Source organism: Balaenoptera ricei, chromosome 15 (assembly GCF_028023285.1).
Source record: "Balaenoptera ricei isolate mBalRic1 chromosome 15, mBalRic1.hap2, whole genome shotgun sequence".
Lineage (NCBI taxonomy): Eukaryota > Metazoa > Chordata > Mammalia > Artiodactyla > Balaenopteridae > Balaenoptera > Balaenoptera ricei.
In genome coordinates this window covers 17509829-17532797 of record NC_082653.1, presented here as the reverse complement: position 1 = coordinate 17532797, position 22969 = coordinate 17509829, and the positions used below count along the sequence as shown (strand labels likewise).

The 22969-nt window shown below is 45.6% G+C and overlaps 1 protein-coding gene across 8 annotated transcripts in view; it reads right to left on the bottom strand.

Annotated features, from left to right (window-relative positions):
• PTPRT (protein tyrosine phosphatase receptor type T) overlaps window positions 1-22969 on the bottom strand; it is a 1095010-nt gene that overhangs the window by 685283 nt on the left and 386758 nt on the right. For all 8 annotated transcript variants that reach the window (XM_059896616.1, XM_059896620.1, XM_059896617.1 and 5 more), the window contains exons 3-4: window positions 21435-21706; window positions 9174-9255 (exon numbers count right to left, since the gene is read on the bottom strand). In XM_059896616.1, the coding sequence (XP_059752599.1) occupies window positions 9174-9255; window positions 21435-21706 (354 nt within the window). The remainder of the gene's footprint in view (window positions 1-9173; window positions 9256-21434; window positions 21707-22969) is intronic.

Sequence of the window (22969 nt, the reverse complement as noted above, 5' to 3'; positions counted from 1 at the left end):
CACACCTGGCCTTGGCGATGACGCCGATCATGAGGAGGGCAAAGAGGGGAGGATGGAGAAAAGGTGGAGGAGAACACTAGTAGTAAGCACTACGTGAATGAAGGTTCCGTGACTGGTGTCGTGGCAGTGTCTACACATAGTAACTCACTTAACCCAATGCAGCTGGTGGTGGTATTATCTCTATTTTACAGCGAGTGAAGCAAGGCACCGAGAATTCAAGACACATTCAGAGTCTGCACTTTTCACTCTAAGCTATGATATCTAGGGATGGGATGGAGGTGGGACATTTACTCCGGGGACCTGGCGTAACAGGAGAAAGGACTTTCAGATGGAACTCATGGTGTCCATGGGTAATCAGTTCTAGAATTAAACATATGTTTTATGTTGGGTAACTTGGGTTCATCTCTTGTTTGTGGAGAGAGGTCCTTGCCTACGTGAGCTCTCCAAAGACGAGTGGGCTGATAATCTATGTCTAGAAGAATGCGTTTCTTCATCAAGGCACTAAAGTGCCAACGATCCCTATCACATCAACCAAATCAGTGATGAACCAGGCATCAAATACCCCTGGAATGCGATCAAATGGACAGTTCTTAAGAAGATCAGGAGGTTCAACGAGGGCCTCTGGCCATCTTTTCAGAGGGAGTCAAATATCCAGACAGACAAGTAATAATAATAACATCACTTACTGAAAGCTCCTACAATGCCAGGCACTGTGAAAAATGCTTTACATGTTTTATTGAAATTAACTTCATAACGTTCCCTAAAGCAGACACTAGTATTATTTCCCTTTTAGAGACGCAGAAACCAAGGCTCACCAAGTTTAATTTGTCCAACACCACACAGCATTAATGACAGGAACAGAATTCAGTCCAGGTCCATTTTAGCCCCAAAACTCAGCATTTAACCAGCACATTCTCTTGCCTCGTGGACAACGGGAGGTCAACGGTGTCACCTGGAGCCCAGGGTCCAAAGAAAGGGCTCACAGGCAAGGCTGTGCTGATCCTCCAGACGCCTCTCATTGCTCCGGAATATTTTACCACAAGAGGTTCCTTTCCTTGGCATCTGTCCCCATGGCCTTCACACTTCGAACTGTCTGATCTACCAAACTGTGTCACCACCTGCAACGCTCAGCAGAAGCCAAGGACCTCGGCTTGATCAGGCAGACTCGCTGTGCGAAAACCTACAGCTTCTGCTCAGGTTTCTAAACAAAGTGACAACAGCTCAGTCCCCCTCATGCCACCTCCAGGGCCCCACGACTAGACGGCGTCACGAGTCCAAGGCCCAGGGAAGTCCTCTCACTGTGGGCTTCTCAGAGTTGAAGATTCGTGCATCTAGTCAACCTGACAGATGTCATGCTGCTTTGATTGTCTGAAATTTTTTCCTTTTTGCTCTCCTGTATAATTTTGTAAAGTTATTTTTGGAACTATCAGTTCAAGTCAATTTTTTTTTTTAATTTTATTTATTTACTTATTTATTTATTTATGGCTGTGTTGGGTCTTCATTTCCGTGCGAGGGCTTTCTCCAGTTGCGGCAAGCGGGGGCCACTCTTCATCGTGGCGCGCGGGCCTCTCACTGTCGTGGCCTCTCTTGTTGCGGAGCACAGGCTCCAGACGCAATGGTTCAGCAATTGTGGCTCACGGGCCTAGTTGCTCTGCGGCATGTGGGATCTTCCCAGACCAGGGCTCGAACCCGTATTCCCTGCATTGGCAGGCAGATTCTCAACCACTGTGCCACCAGGGAAGCCCTCAAGTCAATTTTTAAGTGGCAAAAGAGTGAACCTTGTAAGCCCCTTTATGCTACCTGTTTGAAGCGGGAAGGAACATCTACTCCCTGGTAAGGAGGGGGTATAGAATCTTAGTTCCAATGTTGGGAGGTGTTGTGTTGGGTTTTTACAAAGGGATATCTGCCCTCACCCTCGGGGACCCTGGGCAAATCATTTAACCTCTGGGACTTGTGCAACTAGAAATGAATTGTCCCTGGATCAATGTCCCCTGCTTGCTTCTCTTTTTTTTTTTTTTTTGACCACACTATGTGCGGCTTGTGAGATCTTAGTTCTCCAAGCGGGGATTGAACCCAGGCCCTCGGCAGTGAGAGCAGGGAGTCCTAACCACTGGACCGCCAGGGAATTCCCTCTCCTGCTTGCTTCTGACTCCTTTCTAGCAGACCTCTTGCCTTGATTCTTTCATCTGCAATCCCTCTTCCTCCCTCCCTTCTAGGTACAGTGGTAGAGAATTCAGAGGTTTAATGGCCCCTGGCGTTAATAATTCTGGTGAAACACCAAGGGTTTACAGAGAGCAGAGATGTTGAAAGCACGCGCCTTCAGGAGCCAGACAGTTATGTAAAGGAATCAAGTGGTTCAGTTGTAAAACAAACAAAAACAAAACTGCCACCTCCTTGCCCCCTTATTCATTTTCCCACCTTTCATAGAGACTTGGGTAAAATAAAGATTTCTCTGTATCAGAAAAGCAACATCACAGGCACACTAATAACGGGTATCTGACACCAGCCTCAGCAATGAGGAGGCAATAAGGAGTGGTGGGGACTTCGGGGAACTGGATAAAGACGCCATGCCCCATAGGCAGGGGGCAGCTAGCAGTTCCCTAAATCCAGCAGACAGAGGCCATGCGACAGTGCTGTGCTCAGGGTAGCCAATCATCCGATTTCTCAAGGCAAGTACGAAATCCAGCCTTAGGTGAAAGCCCTCATTCTAAAATCTTGACTGAATTTATTAAAACACTATGTAGACTTATTAACAAAACACGACTGCAGGCATGCTCTTCTAGGTGGCTGTCTCTGTTACGTAGCTCTTATGGAACAATTTCCACTGGCCAGTCTTGCCTGGTCTGAACCCATAAAACCAGCGACGTCCCCACCCCTGCAGGCATCATGCTGTGCTATCGCGCACACTAGCCCTGGATCGCGGTGCTCAACGCGGGAACCTTTCTGGACCACCCTCCGCCTGCTTAGCACCCTCTCTCCACACGCCCTTGCTCTCTGAGCCCCGGCTTCATCTCCAGCCCATGACAGATCTCTCTCTCTCTCTCTGGTGGATCCTCCTGATGCTGGGGACCTGCTTGGTGCACTTCCCTGAGCTCCTGGCTGCCCCAATCCTCCTCCCACCCCCCCACCCCCACCTGAGCCCTGTCCTCTCCCAGCTGTGGTTTGCACCCAGCATCCACAGCTCCAGGAAAGCAATGACCCCACCCGCTTCAACTCACCAACCTTCGGCCAAGCACAGATGACCTTGGGGCCCAGACCAGCCACCAGCTCGGGGGTTTTAAGCATCCCACACTCACTCCCCACTGAGACCCAGCGCCCCCAAACCGGGACCCTGCGGAATGGGGTTAACAGAAAACTGGCTGTGCATTTGGGGCAAAATGCCTTGATGTTGGTGACATTTAAACTCCTGCAGATGTCAGGGCAGCATCTGAAGACGTATTATTGTGCCCTTTATCTCGCTCTTTAAACCTGACAGTGTGCTCAGCGGGAAGCCACACAATTGCGGAGAAAGTGCAACTACATACATTAAAAACGTGCTGCAGACCATGGGCTCAGTGACATGGCCCCACAAGGTTGTGATGGGAAAAAAAAAAAAAAAAAAAAGTTTAAACAATTTTAAAAGTCAACCTAGGAGCTAGAAACTTTGAAACTGAGTGGAAAATTGTGCTGACATTTATCGTCCACAGTTATAACTGCAGTGGCCCTGCTAATGGCTGACACGGAGAAACGGCAGCAGAGGGTAACTATGGCTAAAATATTTGCAGAATAACACAAAAATGTTAAATGGGCCATAAAATACAGACGAGAGGTCTCAGTTTGTAGGAGAAAATAATTTCCGTTGAGTATCACACTTATCTTCCGGTCACTGTTTCAGAAGCTGAGAGGCAAGTGTTTAAAGTCATAACTTCAGCTCAAATCGATCAAGAATACAATTGCAAATCATGTACTAAGCCCCCTGGAACTTTTGGAAGACTTAGTGGAATCGCTTATTGATAAACTCTGACCATACATTAATTTTTAAAAAATGTTTTACGGAACTGGAGTGGAGAATTACAAGCCTGAGGACCTAAAGAGGATGCATTCTTTTAATATAGTTAAGTTTTTCACAAGCTATGAGTGAAGTCATAAATGCATTAAGGCTAGGGTTGGGGGAAAAGTACTGTCAGGCCAAAGGACAGTTCAGAAGCTACTAGCAGGCTGCATGACTCGCGATTCCATGAGCAGCCTCCGGGACCCACGCATAGTGGGAACCGTGGAAGATCACACACACACCTCCTCCCCAGAATCACACCACCCAGCTGATGACGCCAGAAACCTAGCAGGGCACCATTTCTGATGCCTCTGGCCCCCACTCTAACCCCATCACTTAGGACCAGTGGGCTCTACCTCCTAAATTCATCTGTAATCTGTCCACTACCTCTCTCCATCTCTACGCTCTATGTTTCTTCATAGTCTGCTTACCATCTGTTATGGGCTGAACTGTATCCCCCCAAAATTCACAGGTTGCAGCCCTAATGCTCAACAGTTCAGATTGTGACTGTATTTGATGACTGAGACTTTAAAGGGGTGATTATGTTAAAATGAGGCTGTTAGGGCGGGCTGTAACCCAATCTGACTGATGTCCTCATAAGAAAATTTGGACACACAAAGACACATCAGGGGCAGATGTGCACAGAGGAAAGACCATGTGAGGACAAAGTGAGAAGGCGGCCGTCTGCAAGCAAAGGAGGGAGCCCACGGACAAAACTAAACCTGCCACCTTCATCTTGGACTTGGGGCCTCCAGGACTGTGAGAAAATGAAATTCTGCTTAAGCCACCCAGTCTGTGTATTTTGTTATGGCAGCCTTAGCTGACTAATATACCATTTGTTATAGACCAGATAATTACCTGATTGCTTGTTTTATTTTCAGTCTCTTTCACATCGCTGGAAGCCCATGAGGGCAAAGAATGAATCTGTCTTACTCACTCCCATGAACCCAGACTAGCGTCTGGCATGGAGCACATGCTCAGTAAACATGTCGGATGGTGAATGAATGTCTCTCCACCACCTGGTCCAGGACATCACCATCTCTTATATGACTCTAGAACTTTCTTTCTCATAGGTCTCCTGACTTCTTCTCTATTCCCCCTTCAACCCCTCCTCCACAGAACAAAGTAATCTTTTAACAATTAAATGAGATCATATCAATCCCCAGCATAAACCCCTCCAGTGGTGCCTCCCTACACTTAGATTAAAATCTAACCAGGGGGCTTCCCTGGTGGCGCAGTGGTTGAGAGTCTGCCTGACAGTGCAGGGGACGCGGGTTCGAGCCCTGGTCTGGGAAGATCCCACATGCCGCGGAGCAACTAGGCCCGTGAGCCACAACTACTGAGCCTGCGCGTCTGGAGCCTGTGCTCCGCAACAAGAGAGGCCGTGACAGTGAGAGGCCCACGCACCGTGATGAAGAGTGGCCCCCACTTGCCGCAACTGGAGAAAGCCCTCACACAGAAACGAAGACCCAGCACAGCCATAAAAAAAAAAAAAAAAAAAAATCTAACCAGTCATGGGGCTTCCCTGGTGGCACAGTGGTTGAGAATCCACCTGCCAATGCACGGGACACGGGTTTGAGCCCTGGTCCAGGAAGATCCCACATGCTGCGGAGCAGCTAAGCCCGTGCACCACAACTACTGAGCCTGCGCTCTAGAGCCCGCAAGCCACAACTACTGAGCCCGTGTGCCACAACCACTGAAGCCCACGTGCCTAGAGCCCATGCTCCATGACAAGAGAAGCCACTGCAATGAGAAGCCCGCACACCGCGACAAAGAGTAGCCCCTGCTCGCCACAACTAGAGAAAGCCCGCACGCAGCAACGAAGACCCAACGCAGGAAAAAATAAAGTTAATTAATTTAAAAAAATCTAACCACTCACAATCTAAAATATGACACAAATGACCTTATCTACAAAACAGAAACGGACTCACAGACATAGAGAACATACTTGTGGTTGCCAAGGGGGAGGGGCATGGGGAGGGATGGATTGGAGTCTGGGGTTTAGCAGATGCAAACTATTATGTACAGAATGTATAAACAACAAGGTCCTAGTATATAGCACAGGGAACCGTATTCAATATCCACTCATAAACCATAATGGAAAAGAATATATATATATATATAAAAACTGAATCACTTCGCTGCACAGCAGAAATTAACACAACATTGTAAATCAACTATACTTCAATTAAAAAATAATAAATTACACAGTTTGATAAGTTAAAAAAAAAAATCTAACCACTCACAATGATGTTCAGGGCCCTGCTTCCCTCTCACTCAGAAACACTTTCCCCCATGTTCCCCACGCTCAGGATACTCTGGCAGCATCAAGCTGATCCCACTGCAGGGATCACTTGCCCTTTGCTCTGCCTAGAATGCCCCCTCCCCAAACCTTCATACAGTGAACTCCTTCTATGACTCAGATCTCAGCTCAGACTGCATCTTCAAAGATATCTCCCTGACCACTTTATTTAAGAAGGCCCTCCACATCCGAGTCCCTCACATTCATTACATTCATAACACATCACTATCTGAAGTTAGTGACTTACTTAATATTAGTTATTTACTTAATGCCCTTCCTCCCTCTGTCCTTCTGCTAAGTATACAACATGGGAACAAAGACCTACCTATCTTGGTCACTTAAGTATCCTCTGTGTCCAGCAGAAGTTCCCAACACATAACTGATGCTCAGTACTTGACTCGTTGAAAGAAAGAATGAATAAAAACCCGGACTGGATATGGATTGAGCATGGGGCCCTGGGAAGGGGCCTTTGCTAGGCCCTGGTCAACCCTACATGACTCACGAGCTATGGACAGAACTCAGAGGACTATACGTACCACCAATATTTGCACATGGAGTTAAATGGAATTTTCGAATTCCAGCGCCTTTCACAGAGTTGCACATTTTGATTTCTAGCAAGTTTTAAGCTTAAGCCTCCTAAGCATCTAAGTTGAACTCAGATGAAGCACATTACACAAGAACACAGCCAGGGTCACGTCTTCCTGAGTTACGTCCCATGGCCCATTTGCTGGGTAACTTGCTCTCAGCAATTCCATAACCACATAATGCACACTCCTCAGCATGAGGCGTATGAAGCTCTCAAAAGAACCCAAAATTCAGAAGCAGCCTCAATGGGAGGAGGATTCCAAGAGGAGCCATGAGACTTCAGGCATGGAAAGGCATTCAAACGCCCTCCAGAGAACCCTCGCCCATGGAGATTTCTCTGAGAGAAGGAAGCATGGGGCTGCAATGGCAAACCATGGACAGTGTGTAGAGTTAAGGCAGCGTTGAGGCTGAGACAAGAGACAGGTGTCAGGTTGGGTGTCATGGTGGAGGTGAAAATTCCCAGTAGAGGACAGAATTCTGGGATCCCAGGAGAGAGAACCAGGCCAGATTCTTTTAGGAAGAGCCTACTAGAAAGACCTAGTGCAGGCATCCAGCACAGGGTAAGCAGCAGGCATGCAGCTGGATGCAGCTCCGAGGATGCGGTGTGTGCAGGACTTGGGGATTGCTGAAATCCTGTTTCAGAGAGACTGCCTCAAAACTGATGGCTGCGCAAGGTTGAGTGTGTGAGGTTAAGTGGATCACAAGTGGAGCAGACATCTCCCGACATGGTCTGAGGTCAACCATCATTCTCCAATGGGCAGCAGATGCTGATTCCCAGGAGTCCAGGGAGGGGAAGACTTAATCCTGGTAAGAGGGACTCAGGTGTATACCCAGTACATAAACCCTGCAAAGCTGGGGGATTTCTGGGACCCTCATCACATAAAGTCTGTTTCAGCAGAGACATTTGCTGGGCATAACCGAATGGACAGATTCATCTGAGAAAATCCCAAAGACTCAGGAAGTAACCCAGAGGGTAGGAACCTTAGGCCAGAGTAATGGAGAATCTAATAGGATCTCAGCATTTCTGAGATGCTGGTTGATTCCTGGGGAGGAGGTTTCCCTTACACAGACACCAAACACAGTTATCCAAAATACTGTCTTGCCAAAACCCCTTGGAACTCATCCCAAATTCCTCCAGAGAAGGTGCTCTAAGACAATGGGTCAAACAATGTCACTGTAGTGCCAGGGGAGGGAAGTGACGTTTGGGGCTCTGATGAATTCATTGTAGCAGAAGTTGAAAGAATCATTCCAATTAAAGCAACACAGATGGGGCAGAAATGAGAAGAGCCTCAAAATGGGAGGCAAGAAAGGCATAAAAGCACAGGACGTATTATATCTCTTGAGGGAAGAGCAAACTGCACCAGAGCCCATAGCATGACTCATGGCTATAAGGAAGAAGTAGAGAGAACCCTGCTAGGAGTTAGTTACCCAACGGCTGCCAAGAAACTAATAGGAACTTGCGATCTGCAGACACTAACAAACTAATGGGGCTGGCAACTTAACCAGCCCTCCTATGGGGCTGCCATAATCCCCAGGCATATCCCTTTGATTACGATCCCCCCACCAAATGTCACTGGATATGATGCCATCTCAACTACCTGCACCCAGGACTTGTCCCCTCTGAGATTTAGTGAACCTGGGAACCACAGCTCCTTGCTCAGACACATTCAAATATCTTAGACTAAATACACAAAGAGAGAGAACTTCCAGGGGAAATTGGCTGGGCTTAGAGGAGTGGAATGCCTTTGAGAACTCTCGACACTGAACCATAAGTACTAACCACTGTGAGAAATCTCTCCCTATGCCTACACGGAGTTGATGAGGGTATTTAAAATTACTTTTGAAGAATTAATAGCTTTGGGGTACTTTTCCCTGTGAGTGAACAGTGTGCTAATTTGCTCCATGTTTTGGTGTTGTTCTTTTTTTGAGACAATTGCACAAGATTCTATCCAAAGCCCTCTAATTCTTCCACTTCAGTGGTCTGAATCCCGCTAATAAACAATCAGGACTTTAGACTCCCTTAATAATGCAGACAGATTCAAACAAAGATGTTTTGCCGCTCTCTGCAAAGTCCTGGAGGTGCTGCCTGTTGAACAGGCCAGCAAAATTATGGATTTATTCAGGACTGATTGCATTGAGTATGTAAGCGAGTGAGAGATGTTTGTGAGCTGAATGAATAGGGGGGGGAACTGCAGCCTCCAAGCTACCCAGTCTGGCACGGAGCAAGGCTGCATTAGGATGAGGCGAGAGACTTACTGCATGGATGGGCAAGGACCCGGACCTCGTCCACAGCGATGTAGCCAGGATGACCCTTCAGAGAGACGGATTCAAATATCACCTGCAACACACGAGGCAGGAGTCAATTTCGCAGAAGTGGTTGTAGGAATTCATCGCAGCTGCCCAGCCCCCAAACAATTTATGTTTCAGCTTCCCACTAGAACTGCCAAAAGAGGTTTTATATTAGGCTAGGATGCTACCCCGGCAATTGACGTGGATTTTCAAAGTAAGGTAAAAAGGCCACATTCCAGTGACTAGCAAAAGAATAATCAGCCACATGGAACATTTCTAATGGTTTTCAGAACTAACACTGGGATGCAGGGAAATCAACCCAAAAGTGGCCTGGAAACCCCGATCTGCACCTTTTTCACTGTTGTTTCAAGGGAAGCACAGAGAAGAATGACTTCCGAATATCTCAACTTTCTTACGAAGGATGAGGGAGAAGCCACCATAAGCCAAGGAGCGTTTACCTTAATTTAATTCCACATCTCCAAGGACTACAGTCCATCTGAATTACCTAATAACACCTCTTGAAAAATAAGCCCCAGGCACCACTATTGGTATGTGGGAATCCAAGGGCAACAAGTTCTTTGAAACCTCCATTCTGACTCCCAAACTGCTGATTTCAATAAACAGCTTTCCTTGTCACCCACCACCCACCTTCACAAAGGAGATGTGACTATCTGTGTGGACAGCATGACCAATGCCCTTGACCTCCGTAATTCTAATGGCCTCATCTTCCAATCAGCTTCAGCTACGTGCTCACACTTGCCCTTCTCCACTCCACAAACTGGAATTTTCAGTGTATTTTGGCACAGACCGCTACCACACGCTCCTCTCCCAACCCACCCCTCTTAAACCTGCTTCTGCAGTGCACATGGTACCCTGGATCTCAACTTTTCTAGAGACTGTATGCTGCATGGACCTCCCTGTATTCTCAACAAACCCAGGGTTCCCCCACTCTGTTGACTAATCACCCATACCATTCTCACCGAAAGCCCCAGTTCCTCATTTCAGTGTTGGCAAGTCTATTGCAAAACTGCCTTCTCCACTCCTATACCCCATACAAATGTTCCCCTTTCAACATCACCTACCCAATCCCTGCAAGATACCCACATCACATCTTTAAGAGGCAAGAGGACTACAGAGGGGCTGACTTCTAACTTCTTACCCATCAACCTAATCTTCATGGTTTAGATGACTACACACCAACCACTGCCCCCTCTCTGCAAGGCACACCCCAGCGCCCTTGACCTCTACCTCTGCTGCATTTTCCAGCTTCTTGGTTCTTGGTTCTCTCTCTCTATCTTGTATCTCCGAATCCTCCCTTTTATTCCTGACTCTGACAAACATAAATGCTTGGATTTCTCTTACTCTTTAAAAGCTACCCTTTGGCAGCAGTTGTATTTATAGTCCAATTGTGTTTCAATCCCATTTAAAATTCTCAATGGTTTTAATTACACTCACTCTACACTTCCCTACTTCCCAGTGCAAAACTTCAACCCCTGTCACCTGGACTTTGTCCTCAGCAGTCCCCCCAACACTGACTGCATGGCAGATGCCAGTAATCTTAGCAGTGCTCTTACTGCTTAAATCCAATACATATATTTCAATCTTTATCTTACTTTAAGAAGGAAAATAGTATAGGGCTTGGGATCTGGGTCAGAATGCCTGGGTTCTAGTTCTGGTTGTACCACCTTGTATGTGCACACCTTGAGCAAGTTACCTTACTGCTCTGTGCCTCAGTTTCCTCATCTGTAATTGTAGTGTCTACCTCACTGGGTAATGATTCAGGTGAAAGGAGTTAATACACTACTTAGAACTATATGTGGCACATGGTAGGTTCTCAGCAAATGATTGCTATACTTATTCTTCATACTTGACCATTTTCCTATAATTACTGATGTTCATAGCTTCTCCCTCTCTGGGTCTCTCTTCTATTTAGGCTCAGGCGACACTTCACTCTCATGGTTCTTCTCATCGATCTGTGTCTATTCTACCATTGGTTTCTTTGTAAGCATTTCTCCTATATCCACTCTTCAAATGTGGGCTGCTTCTATTCATTTTTGTAAACTGAAAACACTCTTCCTTCAATGGCTATCAATTCACTGATAATTCCCAAGCCCAGATCTCCATTCTAGACCTTTCACCTGAACGTGGGTCTCACTTATCCAGCTCAAAGATCTGTATTTCCACCGAGATATCACATAGATCCTCCAACACAATCTGTATACAGCAGAGTTGAGCAGCTTCCCTATCAAGCTGTCTCCCTCCCTGCCCAATGGGCCATCCTTCCTGAACTATGGACCTCAGTGGGTTGCCCCATCCAGTCACTGAAAACTGAGATGCAGACATCTGCCTGGGCTTCTCCGTCTGTCCCACTCCTCACATCCTTTTTTTTTGACTCTGTCTTCTTAGTATTTCTCCTATCTGCCCATGTCTTTCCATCTCTGCTGTTAAGTTGAACCATATGAAGCAACCATCCTATAGATCAAAACCAGTTGGATATCAGTGCCATTGCTCTGGTTCAAATCTTCATCACTTTTCACCGCTATCATCTCAACAGCCAACCAAATAGACCCTCTCTCTCCTGTTTTCTACTCCTCGGTTCAAGCTGTGGATGGAATGTAAGGTGGGTGATAAGATCAACAGAAAAACCCCCATGTGGAATCTTTTTGTGGTCCATGTGGTCACTTCAGGTTAGTGGATTCAGAGGCCAGAGGTGTCAGTGGGGTCCAGAGCTCTACAGCTATAACAAGTGAGCAGGGAACTGGTGGAAAGCGTGGTGATGGCTGTGAAGAGGCAGCCTCCTTGGGTGGTAAGATCTATCACTAAGGCAACACACTGCTGCCTGGGAATTATGTACAGTGACTTGGGGCTGACAGTCACATCAAACATAGAGCAGCTGGCACCAGCATGACAATCACTCCAGAAGAGGGGTTTACTAAGATAGCAGGGTCCTTACGAGAGACTGAACAAACAAAATTGTGCAGAGGGTAGGGGGAAAGTTTGTAGAAATGAAAGTGTGATAGCTGCCTCATCCTGCAGAGAAGGAAGTCAACAGAAGACCTTTCAATGAAGAATTATGTATCTAATTATATTTTTAATAATTCAAAGGAAACCAAAAGCCAAGTCCATAGGAAAAAATGAAAAGAAAATACACCAAACACAGAAAAACATTTAAAAGAAATAGCATAAAAGCATTCAAATTGCGTAGTAAAAATGATAAAAGAAAAAATTTCTATTGTGACAATAAATATAAATAGGTTAAAATAGAGAAAAGCTCTCAGACTGTCTAAATAAACCATGTCTAATCGTATGCTGTGAGATAAACACCTAATATAGAATGATTCAATAACCTTAAAAATAACAAGTTGAACAAAGACATAATAGGAAAATGCAAATAAACATAAAATAGTTGTTGTAAACATAATGCAAAAGCATCAAAGTAGAACTTAAACCAAAAAGAAATATAAAAACCATTAAGTGGACTAAAATGGTCATTAAAAAAAAAATGCATGAGTCAATAGATTTAAAAGGAGAAAATGATGGGAAAAAACCCCAGCATCTGAAGATTTTAACACTTGTCTTAGACTCTGACCAAACAGGAAAAAATAAAATATCAAGCATGTTATCTAATGTGAATAATAATGCATTTACTAAACAAATATAAAGAGAGAATAAAATTTCTGTTCAAATGCTCATGGATTATTTACACAAAGATCATATAAGAGACTAACGTATAACTTCAATAAATCCTTCAAAGAGGAAACCATACAGGTTTGGGTCTATACATTTCCTAACTGAATTTCCTGAAGCAAAAAATTAATGACAAAAGCTTAAAAATCAATTTCTTAAAGTTGAAATATTGTATATTTCTTAAATACATAATAACAATAATATCAAAGTATGTTTTATATGTTATCAAAAGTCTGAATAAAACAAAATTAAAAGTCAAATGGCAAGTTGAGAACAATATCTGTAATATCAATATATATGCCAGCAAAACAGTAAATATCATGTTTTGTGTAAACAATTCTTGAGAATCAACAAAACAAACTCTCCAAAAGAAAAATCAGCAAGTGAGTTCAGCATGTAATTCACAAAAGATGAAGTAGGATTGGCAATGATTTATGAATGTAATCTTTTTAATGACATTAGGGAGATTACAGCAGTTGAATGTTTTCTTCTTTATACTTTTCTAGATTTTCCAAATTTTCTGCAATAAAAAATGAGCTCCTTTATATTTACAATAAAAGGTAAGTGCTTTGAGGTACATTACATTTTCATATCTCTCTGCATGTTATACTATCCCTGTGTCAGGTATGTACCACAGTACAATTAACTCTACTATATACAGCACCTATCACACCAGATTGTAATTGCTTGTCCATGAATTATTTCATTCTCTAAACTCTAAACCTATTGGGAACAGGAACAGTGTCTCATTCATTCATATCTATAGAGACCCTCTTCTGTACCAAGCATTGAGGCACATGCTGGGGCTATAAAGGTGAACAAGAAGGTTAGGGGCCAAGCCCTGATAAACTTTACATTTTATGAATGGAAATGGAAATTAAAAAGAAAAATATGGAAAATTAAATTCATTTTGTGATTGGTATTATGAAGGAAATAAACAAAATGTTGTGATTAAGAGTAACTAAGCGGGAGAGGGTCTACTTTACTTAGAGTGGTCAGGAGAGAACTCTAAGGAGGTAATTATTAAGAGGAGACCGGAAGGATGAAATTGGCAAGTCCAGGAAGAGGTGGTAGAACGTGCAAAGGCCATGAGGCAGGAAAGAACTCAGGGATGATCTGGGAACGTGAGAATGAGACTCTGGTGTGGCTGGGATATAGTAAATAAGCTAGAGAAGCACAAGGCATGGCTGGAATGTTAGTTGAGGGTCAGATGACATGGAGTCCTACAAGACCTAGTATGGAGCTTGAATTTTCTGCTGTTACTGAACCATTTAAAGCAGGAAAGTGACATAATCTAATTTACATTCTAAAAAGATCATTCTGGCTGTTCTGTGGAAATTGACTCGGGGGTAGGGGGCACTTGAGCAAGAATGAAACAAACAGACCTAACAGTTAGCTATAGTAGTGATCCAATCAAACGATGAGTATGGCTTGGACAATGGTGTTGGCCATGAAGAATAAAGATGTTGATGGTTTGAGAGATATTTTCAAGGTAGAGATGAAAATAATTGCTGTTAGATTAAGAGGGGAAGAGTGAAGAAAAGAAAAAATGCAATGAGGACTCTTCAATTTAAGGCTTGAGCTTCTAGGCTGATTCTGGTGTCACTTATTGACATGAGGAAGATGAACGTGTGTGTCTGGGCACACAGGCAGGGCTACATCACGATTTCTTTTGGTCATGTTAAGTTTGAGATGCCAATTAAACATCTTAATGGATATACTGAGTAGTAGGAAGCTGGCATTATATTCTGAAGCTCATGGGTGATCTGGGACCAGAGTTACAAATATGATAGCTTTGGCATCTAAATGTCATTTAAAGCTATAGAACTAGATGAGGTCACCTTGGAAGACAGAGTAGACAGTTCAGAGAAAGGACTACGGCCTAAGGCCAAGTGCAGAAAGCCCAAAAGTGGATTTCTTAGGATGGTAGAGATTGGAACATGGTTTTAGGTAGAGAGGAATGAGTCAGGGAAATAGCATAAAATACAAGGGAATGAGGGACTGATGAAACAAGATTCTAGAAGGGACAGAAGTCAATTGGGGTCAGGATACTGGCAGAGGTATCAGTATTGAACAGAGGGGCACATCATGAACTAAGGCTGAATAATAAGAATAGAGAAATAAAACCACAATAATAAAGGTCAACCATATTAACCTTTTATTAGTAGGTAGTCTCAATCTAGCCTCTCAACAACCCTAAGAGGTGGGGCAAACTAAGTTACCAAAGCTCAGAAAGGAAGCCAGAGGTGGATCGAGGACAGAGGCCCTGGTCTCCTGGTTTGCAGCCATGTCCATCACTGGACTTCAATGAAAAGCAGCCCTACTCTCATTTAACCAAAACACTTGGTTAAGCAGAGTCCTGACTTTTTCCCAGTTAATCAAAGTCCAACTCTATTAAACTCTTCTGACACTTTGTTTCTCACATCATTACTCAGTATCTAACCTAGATCATAATTATTAACAAATATTCCATGAACGAACCCAAGGCTGGTCATGAGAGAATGGATGTATGATAGTGAAACACACATTTGTTCACCGCTCTCTCTCCTTCCTGTTGCAGAAATAAGAATTCTATAATGAGACAGAGAATCTTTTATTCATCAGAATTCCTCTGGGGAATTTTTTTCTGTAACGCACTGGGGTAGGTGAGTCTTGGGTTTCTCAAATATGAGAGAGTAATATTCTGTAAGAAACAAGGGGAAGAAGGTACTGTTTTTTTCATGAAATGAATGAATAATTGTAAAATGCTTACAATACGTACAGTAAGATACTGATGAACGTTACTGTTATTACTGCCCTTACTCTGGGCAGAGTGATGGGAGATGAGAAGGAAAATTCAAGGGAATGGTGGGAGAGGAAGAAAGTAATGGGCTTCCCAATGAGACTACCCCTTGTGCCCTCATCCCAAGTTTCCACTAAAATTCCTACACTCAACAGACTCTGATGTGAGTGATGACAGGTGGGAACTGGTAGAGGCTGGGCTTTGGGTCCATGTGGAGGTACATGGAAATGAAGAGGCACAGGTGGTTGCAGGTGTCACGGCAGTTGGGGAGGTGGAGGGGAGAGAGCGCAGAAGCATGGGGAAGGAGACGGTGACAACCCACAGAATCCCTGATGAAGGCCCCGGACTCACAAGACATTAGAATTAGGGTCCACGGTATGTTTACAACAAAAGGCAGGTCCTGGATGCAGCTGAGAATAAAGCACCTCCCAGAACAGATGGGGAAAATCCTCCCCATCACTGCCAGACTGCTCAGAGCAGAATGCTCACAAAACCTACAGGAGCCAAGAGGGTCCTGTTCTTGGCATGCAGCTCCAGAGATAGAGGTTTTTTTTAAAGTCATGCAAACTGCCATGAGACAGAGCCCTCAATGGCATGAGAGTAGAAGGTCACAAGGCTGGGGGTATCAGGAACAGTGCCAGGGAGTCCACCATTCTTCCCCAGAAAGAAAAGGAAGGCAGGCCCACGATGGATGGGCTTGGATCTTCAAGGGCCCACCTGGACTCACCTGCTGAGGCCTGTCCCCTGAACACTCACAATGGGGCTGACTCTGAGGCCCACATGCAACCTCCTGGGCAAGCTGCTTGCTTCCAGAAACAAGGGCCAACCCTGGGGAGCACAATGCCAGGCACCAGAGAGGGAGATCTCAAATGGCGGCTAGAATGTGCCACCGAAAGATTATGGGATGGTGGGCCTTAGCCACGGAGGAGCAATGGGTGCTGGGGTTAAGTTGGCAGGGTCAGCTTCTAGAAATTACATATAGCCCCCAAACCCTAAACACCCACTTATCCATGCTGCATGCTTTATAGTTCTGAACGAGATCCTGGAATGCAAATTATTGCTGGGGTTCTGAATGGGAATCTGGCAATGCAAATTACTGCTAGGATTCATGGTTCAAGTTTCTGACCACGAGGAGCTTCTGTATGAAGCCAAAGGGCAGGGTACTCTGGAACACTGTTAGAGAAAGCACGTTTGGCTGAAGCAAGGGGTTGCAAGGGCAGCTCACAGGGAAGCAGCACGACCAGGGACATTCAAACTTCAGGAGAGATGTGAGGGCCCCCCTGGATTCTCACTGCTGATAAAAAAGGAAGAAGCCCTCTCAAACAAACGCAATAGCAGAACAGAGCATTGTCTTGTGTGGTTCAGGAAAAGCAGCTGTTACAGCTACCTCAGCCCCCAGGTTGAGGGCCAGGTTCCCAGCCGACCAAGTTCTGGGGAATGTGGACCATTGGAGTCCTCTCTTCCCTTCTGGTCAGAAAGCGCCCCAGAAGACATCTGCAGCTTCGGGTGGAGATGGTTATCCCATCAATGTGCTTCTGGTCCTGTTTAGGAAGACCTACCAGCTCCAGTTCCTGGGGACAGACACCACAAAGGGACAGGGTGATGTCAAGAACCTCAGTGACAGAAAGACCTGCCCAGGTGTTCTGAGGTGACGGAGAATGGTCATCTCCAAGCAAAGCACACTCGGAAGGAAACCAAGGCCCTTGAGGAATGAGAGCCAGGAATGGGAGATTAGCCAGAGGACTGAGTGAAGAACTGTGAGAAGGGAGGGAGCTCTAGCTGACAGGGAGCAGCGAGGGCGGTGGGGAGGGGCCAGAAGAAGGCCACCCAGTGAAGCTCCATGTCAGGGTATGGAGGCAGGGACACTGGGGTGCAGGGACTGGAGCAGAAGGCCTGTCCCTGCAGCACAGCCTTCAACCCCAAGGTTGCCATGTGTCCCTACTGTCAACTGCACATCCCCCAACCCCTAGACCTTTAGAGACCTCCTGGTTTTGGGGAAGTGGAGCTTGCATGGAAAGGCGCAAACCTCTCCCAGCACAGGAGCTGCTGGGCAAAGCCAGGAAGTCACATCCCAAGAGAGGCTCAGAGATGAGTCACCCTCATCTCCTCCACAAAAGGCAGGCTGTGTGCCTGTTTGGGGGAGGGTGTGGATATGTCGGGACATGGTTTAAGGGGCCTGGCATCCTATGCTCACCACTGAAGTCCTCAAGCAGAGAATTTGTAGAGCAAAAGTTTCAAGGGGCTGTAAACACCTTCTCAAAAGATAAGAGACAGAAAAATGCTGGCTCACCAGAACTCCTCTTCAGAAGAGGACCACATATATTTTCACGGTGAGGGTGGGGGAGAGACCGCTTGGGGTGAAATCAAGAGAGACGCTCTTCCCCACACCAGCCCAAGGAGGCCTGCCTAAGACAAGGAGGAGTGTTTGCTGCTTAGAGGGGAGGGGTGGTGGGTGAATGAAAGAGGAGATGGGGTGGAGTCTGAAGGAGGTAAAGTGGCCCCCCTCCCTGTGACGCCCCCTCCTGAATTGTGCAAGAAGTTACCAAACGCACAGAGCGCCAGATGCCAGAGGAACTCCTGAGAAAGGGACTGGGCTTCCCGAGTCCAGTTGAGTCCAAGTCAGGTGAGTCTTAAATTTCAGGGGTCTACACAGCTGAATAAAAGGTAATTTCACCGAGGCAGGTGATGGAGAATAGAGAGAAAAAGTGGCTGCACAATTAAAGTTCTTTTATTTTTTTAAAATATTGGGACAGAAAAGTTCGGACTCATTAAAAAACATGAAATAGAATTAACATCACCTGGAATGGGGCAGCCACGTGCAGTGTGGCTTCAGCGGCACTGGATGAGCCCCTGCTCTCCTGAGAAGAGGCGGGCGAGGGGTGGACAGTGGGGGGAACGTTCTCGTGCCAGGCCCCGCTGACGGCCTGGGGCCAGAGAGCCCACTACTAAGAAAGATGAAATGTCCCTGCTTATTACAGAGCTACAAGTCAATTTTAGGACTGTGAAATATGACTTTAATAAATGAATACATAAGCCATCAGGGTCTGAAGCGAAGCAGTGCCGAGAACCAAAATGGTATTTAGTCCACAGAATCATGCATGCAGAGCCAGAGCTTGGGGTCTGGTGAATTTTAAAATGCATTTTGCAAGTGTCTTTGAATCTCCTGATGGGCCCCTTTTTCTCTCCCTCGATATATGTGTGGGTGGTGCCCCTGCATCTGTGGTGGGCTTGGGAGCAGGCTGGTGCGTGTGCACTTGTGTGGGCTCCGCTGTGTGTATGGCCGAGGGACTATCTGGCAGTGGCCGTGTGTGTGTCTGAAAGGCACACGTGTCTTTTCTAAACCGCTGCTCTCAGTGCATTAGTGGCTTTTTCACCGCAGAGCTAAGAGCAGAGAAAATGGAATGGAATGGAATGGAATGATGCCGCAGTGCCCAACAGGCTGGAAACCAGAACATTCTCCCCAATGAGGCTGCTCAGGACAGGGATGGCTCAGAGCTCAACCACAGTAGTATTTCTTTAAAGAAGGCCTCCCTCCTCCATCCTCTTTGTCTGTTCTTCTCTCTTCCTCCTCCCTTCCTTCCAATAACTGCTGAGGCCCACTGCAAGCCTGTTATGATGTTATATATATAGTATCTCATTTAATCCACATAAGAACCCTTCATTGGACCCACTGACATCTCCATTTTACAAACGAGAGAACTGTGACTCAGAATGATGAGGGGATAGACCCAACATCGCACAGCTAGTGAGCGGAAGATTCTCAGAAGGGGCATGCTTTTTTCCCTAAAAGCAGGAAACTAAGCTTGGAGCAAAGGACCCTAGCCAGGATTACAGGGACCTCAACTGACCAATAATATCCCTTTCTCTGGAACACAGGACATGTTGCTACCCAGTACAGGAGTTACTGTCAGATAAATGAGTGGCAATATGCTTACCACAGAGCTGGGGCATAAGAGATGCCTAAGAAATGTCCTTTTTTCCCTCTATACCCCATCAAAGAGCATGGCCAACCATAGGTCTATCCCTCTCCTGGGTCACTTTTCCTGGTCTTTACACTTGCACCTGTGGCCCCATCCTGTATCCATCTGCATCAGACCCTAGGTAGGGGGTTTTCAGATTAGAACCCTAAGGCCTCCTTGATGGGTCCATGGACTCATGGAGACACTTGAAGTTTATACTCAGTGAAACGGGGGGAGTTTTGGAACCAGGGCACCAGGATTCTGGTCCCAGCTTTGCCAATAATTTGCTCTGTGCTCTTGGGACTTCACTGTCCATCTCTGGACCTCAGCTTTATCACCTACATCAGGGTTCAAACTATGGCCTGGAAGCCAAATCTGGTCCATCACCTGTTTCTGTACAATAAAGTTTTCTTGGAAAACAGCCATGCTCATTCATTTACATATTGTCTATAACTGCTTGCACGGTACATCTGAAAGAACTATACCATGGGTTTTGAACTGAAGGATGCCTACGAATCTCCCAGCCACTCACCTTGCCACCCTTAGGTCCCTGTTCTGCTTCAGACTCCAGAGAAATCTCTCCAAAAGTAGATCTACGTCACTTTCTTACTTAAAACCTTCCATCAGTGGGCATGGGGATTAACTTTCAATAGGCACAGGGGATCTTATGGGGTTGATGAAAATGTTCTAGAGCTGGTTTATGGTGATGGTTGTGCAAGTCAACAGATTTACTAAAAATCACTGGATTGCATACTTAAAATAAGTGGATTCTATGATATGTAAGTTGTACCTTAATAGCGTAGTTTAAAAAAAAAAAAAAAAAAAACTTTCAACAGCCCCAGGCCACAACATGGAGCTGTGTTCCTCTAACTGAGCTCTGTGGGCTGGTGACATCCTGCAGAGCGTGTGTCATCAGTCCTCAACGGGATAAGAGGCTCCTCAACGAGATAAGAGGCATTTAGAGAGTGTCCCAGCAATGTGGCATTACTGTGACACTTTTATTGCAGTTTATAAAAGTACTGGTTCACAAGTTGAGGAGAAAAAAAACTGGTCCTCCACCACAGATGGTTTGAGTAGTGCTGCTCTAGCCTAAAGAATAAATTTACTCTCCTTAGCCTGGCATTCAAAGCCCCCCATGACCTACCCATCCCTGCAGGCTTAGCTCCCAGTAGATCTCCTTTTCGACCTATAAACAACCTAGTTTCCAAACTCTGCCAACATCTCTCATTCACTCCTCCAGCCCATGGCGTTCACCACCCGTCAACTCAAATGCCTTTCCCTTCCTTTTTCAATAATTAGTTATTCATCTTCAAGACTCAGCCTAAGCTGTCTGGTCCTCTTAGAAGCCATCCTAATTGTCTTGCCCCCAAACACCGTCTTCCTCAGGGGCAATATTTGACTAGTTATCTCATCTTTCTGAACCTCAAGTTTTTCATCTGTAAAACAGGCATGATAATAGTATCTCCCTCATCAGATTGTTATAAGAAATTATTGTATAGAAGGCTTCAATAGCTAGCTTCCTCCAGCATCCTGTGGAATCCACATGCATCCCACTATATTCTAAGTGTTTATTTATTTATCAATCAGTTTCCTCCTCCAGACTGCGATCTCCAGGGTGGCAGGGGCTGTAGAGGATCTCTTCTGCATCCTCCAGGCCTGGTTAGGAGAAGTAGCTTGGTAAACACGAGTTGAACAAGTGAGTAAATGAAGTCCTTTCTAGACCTAAACTCTAAACAGGGCAAGAGGTATACAGATAGATTATTACTTAAAAAAAAAACAAACTACGGTAAAACGCCATACCTGGTAGAAATGTGGCCAGAAGGTGCTGATGGCAAGCTCTGCCTTCACCCAGCCCTCAGTGACGACGCCAGACACGTTCCAGACAGGGTTCCCCTGGGGCCCACCGTTCACCTTCACATAGACATTCAAGGCCCCCGGGCTGGACCTGTCGCGGCTGGAGAAGTAGTAATGGAAATCGATGCAGTGGGTGTCATTCTCCTTCAGGGTCGGCAGGAGAAGGTGCGCCTTCTGGCCAGAGGCCCTCCCAGAGCTGTTCACCATCATGAAGGATCCTGGAGACCCAAAAAGTGGGCAGGAGGTAGAGACAAGGAGAGAGAAAGAAAATCCTTCTGAAAATCAGTCACACCTGTAAACACAGTGGCCAGAAATCCAGTCCCTCTAGGAGGGTATGGTTGATCCCCAGGAACCCACATTTCCTCTCTGGAGTATTTCCTCTCTCTTCTGTAATTGGGAATAAAAAATCCTACTCACCAAGGTGGTTTTAAGAATTAAGAGATGGTAACATACACGAAGTATTCTACAAAGTAAACAGTCTATAAACACGTACAGAAAAAAAAAAAACCCAGCAAATATTAAAAACAGTAGTTCCAACAGGAAGCGTGGAATAAAAACTCAGGAATTTAGTTAACTGCAACCTCCATGGGTGAAATGAGGTGAAATATAACCTCATTCGAGCTTGGGTTGTCTCAATGGAAGCAGAAACTCTACTGCACCCAGGTGTTGTTCTAACATAGTCCACCTGGAGCCTTGCATTAGTACAAGGAATATATCAGAGGAGGACATATAAAAAGTACAGTATATTCAAGTAAGTGAAGAAGACCTTGAAGAAATTTGAGAACCAACTGAAAGATGGAATGGAGGGTAAGTAATACTTGCTAAGCACTTAAGGGGTACAGTGTGATGCTTACTGTCTTATTTATATATTGTTCAATTTAATCTTCAGAATGACCCTGGGAGAAGGAGAGTTTTCATTTTATTGAAAGACTGAGTGACTTGCCCTGGACCACTCAGACAGAGAGGGATGAGACCCAGATTTTCTTCAACCTCAAAGTTTATGCTATTTTTACTATCTGCAAAAAACATGACTATTACTTTCAAACACTGGAAAAGCCTATCTCCTAGAAAGGAAGTGAGCCTCTTTGGAGTTGCTCTGACCGATTAAATGGTTGTTTCTAGTTCTTCACCCCTCCCTGGCTCCATGCCCTTGACCTTTGGCCTTGCAGTCCCTCCCAACAGAGGCAGCAGAGAGCATGTCCCCGTCCCACGACTTTGGGCTCCACTTGCTTTGGTCAACAGGAGACTAACAGAACGAGGCTTGAAACGTGCTTGCCTAGCTGGGCTTGCCCTCTTGCACTATTGCCACCTTCCACGAGAAGAATGTGCCCCGAGTAGCTGCTGCCGCCTTCAGCCTGGGATCAAGGACAGACACATGTGGAAGAGAACTAAGCTCAATGGATGGTAAAGAACCAAGCCAAGCCACCCACACAGCTGAAAGCACAGCCAACGAGCCCAACCTGGATCGGCAGATCCACCAC